We start from the raw sequence: 11,301 nt of genomic DNA, 5'->3' as shown, positions 1-11,301 counted from the left end.
TTAAGTCAACTTGGAGGGAGGCACGCTGGGCCTGTTTTCCCCGGGACCCACTGGAAAGAGCTGCTTTCTGCACTGCTTCACACGCGAGTGTCTCCAAGGTTTCCATGCAGCCAGGCAATCTGCTAGCCTAAATCACAGCGCACAGGTGAATTATTTAGCACACTTCACAGCTTTCCTTACAGGTAAGCACACAGGGTACGGCCGCTAGTCTTTTTCTCTGAATCACCTTGGTCGTGTAGCCCTGCGGGGTCGCGCGTGGAGCAGTCTACCGTGGGGTTGAATGCAGTCTACAGAACGCAGCGCAGGACTCAGGAGGACTTTGTGCTGAGGGGTTTATTGAAAAGAAAAAGCATGTTAATGATTGACCATTTGCATGTTAAAGCACCATACCGATCTGGGTGATGGGACCATTGTAACCGTCTCTCCTGGCTTCACTAAAGCCTCCGTTACCAGTATCATTAGTCAAAATCGCTTTGCTTGTCTTGTCCACTGAAGTTTTTTTAAATGTAAACATGTAGCAATTGCACTTTGGTCATTTGGAATCAACTTTCCCAGAGTTCGGCAAAGTTTGTGGACAAATTAAAAAGGGGGAGAATGTTGGCAGAATCAGCACAACAAAGTAATTTTTGTCACATTAAAATTGTAACAGAGGATTCAGTGAAGCGGGGAGAAATGGTTACAATGGTTCAGGGTCTTTCTAACACTTATTTTTCCACTCTTTCACGCAGCCTTTGCTTTTGGAATAAAAATGCATTCTCATCATACATTTGTATGTTATACTTGTGTTAGCATGGTCTGCCTAACCATCCCTACTATGCGTTTCTTCTCAAGATTTCTTCCTCGCTGATTTCAAGGGAGTTTTTTCTTGCCCGTGTGGGGGCATGGGTAAAGGGGGGTGTCACAAATATTTGGCCTGTTAAGCCCTTTGAGACTGTAATGGTGATTAAGGGCTATACAAATAAAATTGAATTGAATTGCCTTTATTGATATGTTGGAATTATACTCACCAGTAGTACCTGGGTTTGAGATTTCTATGTAATGAAAGTTCATCCTTGACCCAGATATACTCATCATAGAGGGAACGACCGCAACTTCTTAGCTACATAATACATCGATTGTTGTCAATCTCCGGCATGTCTCTGTGATTACAATCTTTTAACCAATACAATAGTATTCACACAGAGAATGACGAAGAAAATGTGAATCCAATCCCTTTCTGCTCATTCTTTTTCCATTATTTCCTTGTGGATTTACTATGCTTTTATACCAAACAAACAGCAAGTCATCCAAATCCAGTGTTTGTGTCGTACAGCATCGGTGTTGTTCTTTCTTATCATTCCTTTGGAAAGCGGAGGGAAGAGGGCAGTAACTGTCATGCTGACATGAGGCATTCACCTCCCACCACCTGCCCCTTACCACCCACCAAATGAGTCAGACCCTGGGCCTGTCACTCATACGCCTGTCAGCGTAGACCTGTGTTGTTTCTCCCTTTTGTTCAACATGTCTGTCTCTGTGAAGGAACACGTGTGTGGGGGACTGACACAAAGGATGGCTATAACGGCGGAGGAAGGATTCCTCTTCGTTCTCAGTCTCAGGCTGAAGAGGGACACTAGAGAACGTTCACACCGAGGGAATACGTAAAACCGAAGGGGGGGAGAGAAACACGGCAACGTGGCGAGGAGACATGAGAGAGACAGGGAAGCCATGCAGAGGAACAACAGAAGGATGTAGGATGTGGGTATACTGCATCCTACGGAGCGGCGAAGGCAGCAGTGCCACTTAGCGTATGTTTGAGCTGCCACGTAGCGCGTGTTTGAGTCTCCACCGCTCGCTGAGATGGTGAAAAGGGGGCCAAAAAAGCACAATCATACACATACCCACACGAGAGAGATCAGAGGAAGAGAGAGAGAGAGAGAGAGAGAGAGAGAGAGGAGAGAGAGAGAGAGAGAGAGAGAGAGAGAGAGAGAGAGAGAGAGAGGAGAGAGAGAGAGAGAGAGAGAGGAGAGAGAGAGAGAGAGAGAGAGAGAGAGAGAGAGAGAGAGAGAGAGAGAGAGAGAGGCTATTTTGGGTTTTCCTAGGACCACCGTTGGTTCACTGGGTGAAAAACACTGATTATATATTTAAGAAAAAAAAAAGCAATATCATTTCACTTTTAATGACCTTCCTGTCATTAATATTCTATATAATCCAAGTTGTTATCTAAACAAGAAATGTTTATCTCCACCAACAGAATAACACACAGGATTGTGAGTGCCATGGTTTCGAAGCCATGGTTTCACAACCATCTTCCATGGTTTTGGTCTCTCTCCCCGAGGCTTGCTAATTTATGGAATATTTATGAAAATCCACCAAGGTTGGAGGCAACCATACAGATACATCCCTTAATTATATCGCTCCAAAAATAGAATCAGATGAACTCCAGGTTCACACTTTCACCTGTCGTCCCAACACGTTGGGGTTACTTGCAGTTGTTTGATTGTAAGCTGGGCAGATCAAGAAGAAATGCTTTTGATATGGTCTTCTGCGATGTGTTAATCTGCAGAAGCATGGGGCCCGGGCATGATGAATGGAAATTGTTCAAAACGATCCAAAGGGGACAGAGAATGTCGCTACACCCTCGTATGACTACACAGCAGCCTCACTATGTAGGGCGGTATGCCTTACATACTGGAGATATATACAGCACATTTTTGAGTGGCACAAATAGTCCTGCGGTTAAATAAAGAGTCACAGCCAGCCTAATATGACGCTTGTTAAACCATCAGATGCAAATATCTATTCAAATATATATAATCAAATAACATATCTATTAGGATAATGTCATTTTATTACACATGGAAGGGTATAATAGGTTGATAGAATTTATATACTGGAAGCCAGAGAGAATGACTTACCAATTCTATTTATCCCAAAAGAGGTTCAACAGCGAAATAGCAAGACTGAAGACGAGTTACCAAAGAGTGTAGCCACACAGGCATCCGTCATCTGAACACAAGGTACTATGATACACAATATAAAGAGGTTATCATTCTACTTTATCTATTATAGTGTTGTTTATACTGACATTATGAGCAGGTGCTTTAATGAATGAAATCCCAAATTAAAATGTCAATCAATTCATTAATCTTGAACTGAATCTTCCTCATTGGGGAAGAGGAGGGTGTGGGTGAAAGGGTTCCACATCCAAAATCTGATGAATGTTATTCAATTTCTGAACCAGCCGAAAGCACAAACCATAAAACACTGACTCATAAATATTCTTTAATATAATATACTCCTCAAATATAACTTCCATGTTGTGTTTCAAATGGAATTTTATATTATTAATGGTCATTATCGTCCTCTTTTATCCGCGTTCAATGGGCCGAATGGACTGGCAGTGGTGGTTCAAAAAAAACCATCCACTCGGTTGAAGTGTGACCCACAGATAGCAGTAGGACGTGACAGGCTTGGCTTTTTCTTGCATGCCTCTGCAGTTCACAATGATTTGAAATGCAAAGAGTTATTCATACAGGGCACGAAGGAGAAGTGTGTGTGTGTTGGGGAGAAGAGGGGGGGGGGGGGGGAGAAGTCTGAAGTGGTCCATAAACCTGGCATGCGGTAAAGAGCCGGAGACAGGTGAATAATCAGACTGGCCACTGACCTGCGTGAGAGCAGAGAGCGGGGAGCTGAAAGCTGAAAGCGGCGGGGAGCGGCTCGGTTGGGAGCCTCTGTGTGTGTGTGTGTGTGTGTGTGTGTGTGTGTGTCTGTGTCTGTGTCTGTGTGTCTGTGTTTGTGTGTGTGTGTGTGTTTCTTCTCCCGGCTGGCAGAAAGGTGGCCTGGTGGAGGGCTTTTTTTGGGGGGGGGGGGGGGCAGACACAGGTCGCTGTGTGCATTGCCACAGCGACTACCACAGCTTGCGGGCGGAGATTGAACTCACCCATCATGGTTCCCCTGTACACCATCAATCACCTCGGACTCTGGGGCCGCGGACACTGGTCACCACCGCTTTGGATATGCATGCACAGATCGGATGGTTGACGCACACACACACACGCACACGCACACGCACACGCACACAAAACGCAAACATATGCCCACAAAACAGGCGGCACGCAAAATCCAACACACAAATACATGCACACTCATGCCTGCGTGACACACTTATTTACATACGCACAATCGCGCTACACATTCTTGCATAAGACATGCGCTGCTGACAGATCATCTGAAACTCAAATAATACTGTCCTCCCCTTGTTTTTCTCTTTCTTTTGCTCTCATGTTTTTTTGTCTTTCCCTTTCGAGACACGTTCTTTCTTTATTTCTTTCTTTCTTTATTTCTTTCTTATTTCTTTCCTTTCTCTCTCCGTCCTGCTTCCCGCCAATTTGCCTCCCACTCCCCATAATTTCATTGTCAATCTCGTCCTGTCACTTACTGCTCTTACTGTCACTCTTTCCAACCTAGCTATCAATCTCCATTTCTCACATGCTCTTTCTGTTCCTTCTGAAAGCCATGCAGTGCTACAGTTCATCTTCTTTGCCTCTTTAGCGTGTTCCACAGCCTGAAAGGAATCGGTCTCCAGGAACCCCGGCACCCATACACCATCTATAGCGAGCAAATCACGGCTGACATGTTAAAAGGCTTCAGATCAAATTGCCTGAAAGAGGCTGTGTGTTGGGGGGGGGGGGGGGGGAGGGGTACCATTTGTTCAATTACTTCAGCGTCCAGAAGACATGATCACTTCGTCCGCGACTGAGCGGCTAAGAGGCCCGGGTGAATCATGCTGTAGGTGGAACGCCACGTGGGCCGTAACCGGACAACCGAGGCTCTGAGCTGCAATCGTGTGACTATTTGTGTGTTTGTGTGTCAAACGGGGACATGCTACGCACACTCGGTTATTTATGTCTGATATGTGTGTCTGAGTTTCTTCGTAGTGTGAATGCATGGGTTTGCGTGCATGTTTGTGTGTGTGTCTCTCTGTGTCTGTGTTTATATGCATACGAGCATGTTTGTTGTTTATCTGTTTATCCTGACTTGTCTCGATTATCGCAAATGGACAAAGTGCAACTCCATATATCTTTGTATGCATACCTGCCTGTGTATTTTTATTGTGTGTGTGTGTGTGTGTGTGTGTGTGTGTGTGTGTGTGTGTGTGTGTGTGTGTGTGTGTGTGTGTGTGTGTGTGTGTGTGTGTGTGTGTGTGTGAGAGAGAGAGTGTGCGTGTGTTTGTGTGTGTCTGTGTGTATGTGCATGCAAGCGTGTGTTTGTTTGCGCATAGGTATTGTGTGTATTCTGACTACGTAATTGCAAATTGCTGTGTATTTGTCTGTCTTTGTTAGTAATGTGTGTGATCCTTGTTTGAACCCTCTTCTTCATTCATCTTTAGGTACCGCACATTTGTCTCGGAGGATGCGGGCCCAACACACTGGTTGCCACGGTGCTGGCCAAAGACCCAGATGGGGACGGGATTATCCTACTCCATAACGGCAGGCAATGAAGAGGGCAACTTCGTCATTGACAGTCAGAAAGGTGACGCACCTTAATTACCAGTCTTCACATTCACATCTCATTGTGATTCACAGAGATTGCCCTAAAAGCACACATTTGGTTTCCTCTAATATAATGGACAATTTTATGAGTAGAATGCCCTCTGCACTCAAAGTCAAATTTGGAAGGATGGGATTTAGAGAGCACGAGTTAGAAACAATATTACAAGTCATTTGACTATGCTGCGGTTTATAGTGTTGGGGGTCATAAATTATAGCAGGGGACGTTGTTTGTTCGTCGTTTGACATTGCGTTATTGTTTGTTGCGCGGCGTTGTGGAGAAACGCTGCCCTGCCCTCTGAGCTCCGGGGGCTTTGGTGTCTACACAGTTTATCTTTTTTTTTATTTACCGTTTGATCCGAACCAGCGGCACATTTGTCAGCTGCTGTGATATTTATCAAGCCACCCTTTCGATCCAATTCAAGGGGCTCTATCATTGTTCCCTGATCTCTGAAGCTTTTTTCTCTCTTTCTGGCGACGTCGCCGCACCTCTTTGTCCACAGCTCCAAACCCTCTGCTCTCCTTATTTTTGTCCATCCTTGCCGGCAAAATGCCCCGGGCAATTCACTGAGTGTGTTTGCGTGAGTGTGTGTTGTGCGTGTGCGTGCGCTGCGGACGGCATGCAGCATGGGTTTCCCCCTCGTCACGAGGAGTGCGTGGCTCCTTGAGTAGCCGTTGCATCGGCTCACGATGCATTAGTAAACAAGGCTGACATTTAAGCCGAAAGGATTACCGTGCCCATCCCGCTGCAGTGCTGTCTCTGTCACGCTGTGCCATTAGCTAGCTGAGGACCACTCTCTGCCATCCTGTCCCCCCGCGCCCCCGCACCACACACACCGCCACAGTCGTCGACATCACGAGTGTGTTCGCAAATAAGAGAATGCGACTCTCTCGCTTTGCCTTTGTCTCTCTCGCTCTCTGTCTCTGTCTCTCGCTCCCTCTGTCCCTCTATCTCTCTCTCTCTCTCAGTGTCTCTCCGGACCCTGGGTGTATCAGCATGCCGTGCAGTCTTTTTAATCAACAGCATTGAAGGGAAAATAATTAAGATGGCGAGCAGCATAGCAGGAGCGCATAACCACAACAAAGTTCTGCCCACGTTTTCACTTCAATGGGCTCCGCTAACATCACAGGCTGCAGCAGCGCATCCTGAGAGATAACCTCTGATGTTTGGTGGGCGCGTTGTGCCGTGTCTGTTGACGGGGTTAGAAGACGACGACTCAGAGCCCCGTCTGCTTTTATCCCGGCTTTAATCTCCGGGGGTTACAACCCCCCACCAAAACACAACACAGGAAAGAGGGGCTGAACCCGGCCACGGCTAATAGGCCCTCGCTGAGTCTGGTTAACTTCTGACGGCGGTTCGTCCTCCCCAACCGGGGCCTCCGGCCCCACGGGCGGGGCCCGGAGAGGAACCAGTAGTCTGTTCTACTTTCTGTCATTAGATAAGAAACGTGACAAAGCCACTAAGGAAAACCACCACTGTGAAATTGGTTTTGAGGATTTATTCTGAATTTCTTGATGTGTTTTTTTTTTTTTGTTGGGAGGACATAGTAAACTTCCGCCCCCCACCCGTGCTCTATCTTTGTGCAAACGCAAGAAAGCACCACAAAAAATGAAGAATGACAATCTTCCAGCGGTTTTTATTTATATCCTGTCAATTATTTAAAAAAAAGCTCTTCTTACTGTGCGTTCACACCAAAGGCGAAGCGAATATTCACATCGGGTGTTCGCACTAGTTTGCTCGCATAAGTAAACAATTTTGATCCTGCAAACTTCAAAACGAGGAGGAGGGACTGTCTTGTGACTATAAAGTTTCTTTCTGCCAATTCATTCTCAATCATGGCCGAGATAACCATCATTACGAGTCTCTACTTGTTGTGTAAGTTCCAGAAAAGTCTGAGAACCAAACGCCATCGTTTAGTGTTCATAATATCAGTTCAAGGGCGTAAATTTGGTTTGACAAGTGGGGGGGAAACACAATAATGTGGGGGGTCTGGGGGTACTCCCCAAGAAGAAAAAATATTGCGATTTGAATACCATTTCCTGCATTTCTACATACATTTAGGGACTACGGTAACCAATACAATATCCGGGAAATAATTAAGTTGGTCATCATGCTAAATTCTGCCAGATTAAATCTGCATAATCAAAATGAATCAAACTTTTGTAACGGCGGTGTTCCCCCATGCTAACGGTTGCGTCCCCCATGGTAACGGCGGTGTTCCCCCATGGTAACGGTTGCGTCCCCCATGGTAACGGCGGTGTTCCCCCATGCTAACGGTTGCGTCCCCCATGGTAACGGCGGTGTTCCCCAATGGTAACGGTTGCGTCCCCCATGGTAACGGCGGTGTTCCCCAATGGTAACGGTTGCGTCCCCCATGGTAACGGCGGTGTTCCCCAATGGTAACGGTTGCGTCCCCCATGGTAACGGTTGTGCCCCCATGGTAACGGTTGTGTCCCCCATGGTAACGGCGGTGTTCCCCCATGGTAACGGTTGCGTCCCCCATGGTAACGGCGGTGTTCCCCCATGGTAACGGTTGCGTCCCCCATGGTAACGGCGGTGTTCCCCCATGGTAACGGTTGTGTCCCCCATGGTAACGGCGGTGTTCCCCAATGGTAACGGTTGCGTCCCCCATGCAGTGTTGGGAAGGATACTTTTAAAATGTATCCAGTTACAGAATACATGGCCAAAAATTTAATATGTAATGTATTCCGTTTCATCACTCAATCTGAGTATTGTATTCTGAATATTTTGAGAACTTCCACATTGAATTGCTTTTTATAAGTGTAGGAATGCGGCATCAAATCCTGCTTACTAAACAGGTTATTCTGGTGTGTTCTTCTGTTCAAACAGAGAGAGAGAGAGAGAGAGAGAGAGAGAGAGAGAGAGAGAGAGAGAGAGAGAGGAGAGAGAGAGAGAGAGAGAGAGAGAGAGAGAGAGAGAGAGAGAGAGAGAGAGAGAGAGAGAGAGAGAGAGAGAGAGAGAGAGAGAGAGGATCGTTCAATCATTGGACAAAAAGTTCTGGGGCGGTAGTGGGCCTGTCGAACTCCTTCTCCCTCATCCTGGTGCTGAATGTGTTAAATGCATCGGCATTTTTCATTCTTTTTACCCGAGACCAGCTGTTCAGGGAGGTCTCGGTCGGCTGATTTGGTTCACATCGAAGTGAGGTGGTGGCATTCACACCAACGCAAACGTACCGAAACCAAGGCACCAAACTTGTTTAGTGGTGGTGGTAACTGCGGTGTACCCCACAGTGACAGTTGTGTCTCCCATGGTAACGGCTGTGTCCCCGCCCCCCTTCATATCGTAGGCCTGATCCGTCTCCGCTCCACGCCGCTGCCCCGGCTCCAGGGGCTGGAGTACGTCCTGAACGTAACGGCCACCGACGACAACGCGTCCAGGGGCCCGCATGCGCTGGCTTCCACGGCCAGGGTCATCGTGGGGGTTGACGACGTCAACAACAACAAACCCATATTCGACGAGGTAAGGGGTGAGGCGCTGAGGTTTCCACCCAGGTGCAGCTGAAATCGAGGTTCAAAAAAAATAAATGAGATGAAATAAACAATCGGAGAGGGTGCAGAGTAGCCCCGCAGCCATAAAAGCAAGACTAGGTAGGAATGAGTGCTTTGTTTTTCTACCCTGTGGTAGTAGTCAAGTGAATAATAGGAAACAGTGCTTCACAACAAAGTCTAACCCTAACCCTGACTTCAATACCAAACTGAAGGAATGCAGAAGTGGAAACCCCAGTTTACATGATTGGGATGGTAAGAGAAGATAAGAAGGTAAGCGTTGAACTAAACAGTCACCAGCAATAATAAGATGAGGAGGGAGAAGAATGAGAGAGGGGGAGAGAGAGACAAAGCAAGAGCGAGAGAGAGAAAGAGAGAGGGGCAGACGGACAGAGCGAGCTGTCTCTACCGTTTTGTTCTCCAGCCTCCTCTCTCTGAACATATTCTCTCTTCCGAGTTTCTTTTCCTCCTTACCCTCTGAACACACTGGCCAACTCTAGGGACATCGTTAATTTAATGAATCATTTTTATTTAAAAAAAAATGCAGTATCAACACAACCGATACTACTATACCTGTATATTTAACTAAATGAGGAGTGAGCTGAACGGAAGAGGCTGTCCTGTGGTCGGCTGGATCTGGGGGTAACATATTGTGTGTAAATATCAGGCCATGCCTCAGAACTGTCTTTGTGGTCCGTCGTGACCTTATGCTTGACATTACAAGAGTCTGTGAATAATTACCTACAGGCTATATTGTCATCACGCAACTATATAAATTACTCCTTCTGGTTTACCTTATCATATACTCTGTGTGTGCGTGTGCGTGCGTGTGTGCATGCGTGTGTGTGTGTGTGTGTGTTTGTGTTTGTGTGTGTATATATATATATATATATATATATATATATATATTTGTGTGTATATATATATATATATATATATATAAAGGGTGAGAAAAAGAAAGATAATGTAATCTATATATATATTAGTATCTTTCTCTCACCCTTGCTCTCACTCATTCTTTATCTCTCTATCGCGCTCTCATCTCACCTTTTTGTCAGTTTTATGTCATCCTGTTTGATATTTCTCGTTCTCTCCGTCTGCCTCTCTGAGTGCATGTGAGCTCTCGTGTGATATCACCGACAACGCATTCTTTAAAAAGCTCCCGGGACAAGCCTTCTTGCTCTCCGAGGCACGGCGTCTATCAGGTAGAGTCGGGATGCTGCTCCGAAAGAATAGCAATCCACACCGTTGCCACCTTTTCACAGATGTGAGCTTTGTATAGGTGGCACAGGTGGAGTCATTTGTTGTGCATGCTAGACCTTTGTGTGTTCCCCTTGCTTTGTGATCTCTGGTCTTTTGTTGTTGCTACATATTCTCAACCCATGCCCTTATACTTCATACCTGTTATCTATGGCCTTCTGCCTCATTCCACTCCCCTGGCCCAGGCTCTATCTAAAAAAGCCTTGGGAAATAAAGGACCTTAGAGGAACACTAAAGAGGATGTGAAAAAGGCCTTTAGAGTGCGTCTAGCCTGGAATATGTGATGTGCTTTCCAAGGGGGGAGGGTTATTATTGGATGTTGTTCTCGCCCACGAGTAGCATGCAATCAAAAAATAGGTGGGTGTTATTCAGTGATTTAAATATAAACGTTAAATATGATGCGCCGTGACCAATTTAGCATGATTTGTTTAAACGGTGTACAGACCATGATGGGTTAATTAGCTATCGAGGTAAAAACAAAAGGGTCACGTTTGTCTTGTCTTTAAGTGAATAATCTCAGTGGGTGCTCAGTCAAGGTGATTACAAGTAGAAAGACAATGTCAAATGGCCTTCAGAGGGGATCCTGCTTTCAAACGTTGACATTTCAAAGCAAAACGATTGTGATCAGTTTTGTGAGGTCTTCATTTGTCTGTACAACAGTGACAATTTATGCCCCGTGGTATCACAACCATTGGGGTCGTGATACATAGGGGAGCGCAGCGAAATGATTACATGTTTCACTTGGAACCATCAAATGTAATGAACACCCGGTTTTAGCTCTGAACGGTTTGCACCCATGAGTTCTGTGAAGGAGGCGACAGTGCTATCCCCATGGTAACCACCCAAGGTAATCGTTCCAAACTAGTGCAACAAACCAGGGCCTCCGAGAGCAGAGGCTCGCCCCCAGGGCTGGGAGTCTGCCTTCTTTGCAGGGGGGTCCAGACTCGGGGTCTAGTCTCGGCGGGGGGTCTAGACTTGTGCTGGTACGACATATTTTGTGCGTAAC

At 46.2% G+C, this 11,301-nt stretch overlaps 1 protein-coding gene across 1 annotated transcript in view; it reads left to right on the top strand.

Moving 5' to 3' along the window:
• LOC132464953 (neural-cadherin-like) overlaps positions 1-11,301 on the top strand; it is a 50,165-nt gene that overhangs the window by 5,671 nt on the left and 33,193 nt on the right. Inside the window, 5 exon segments of the mRNA XM_060061587.1 lie at positions 6-114; positions 5,369-5,391; positions 5,394-5,455; positions 5,457-5,511; positions 8,837-9,009. Of these exon segments, the coding sequence (XP_059917570.1) occupies positions 6-114; positions 5,369-5,391; positions 5,394-5,455; positions 5,457-5,511; positions 8,837-9,009 (422 nt within the window).

The sequence above is a fragment of the Gadus macrocephalus genome, chromosome 9 (assembly GCF_031168955.1).
Source record: "Gadus macrocephalus chromosome 9, ASM3116895v1".
NCBI lineage: Eukaryota > Metazoa > Chordata > Actinopteri > Gadiformes > Gadidae > Gadus > Gadus macrocephalus.
Note: the sequence above shows the minus strand (reverse complement) of the source record. Positions and strands in the feature narration are given on the sequence as shown.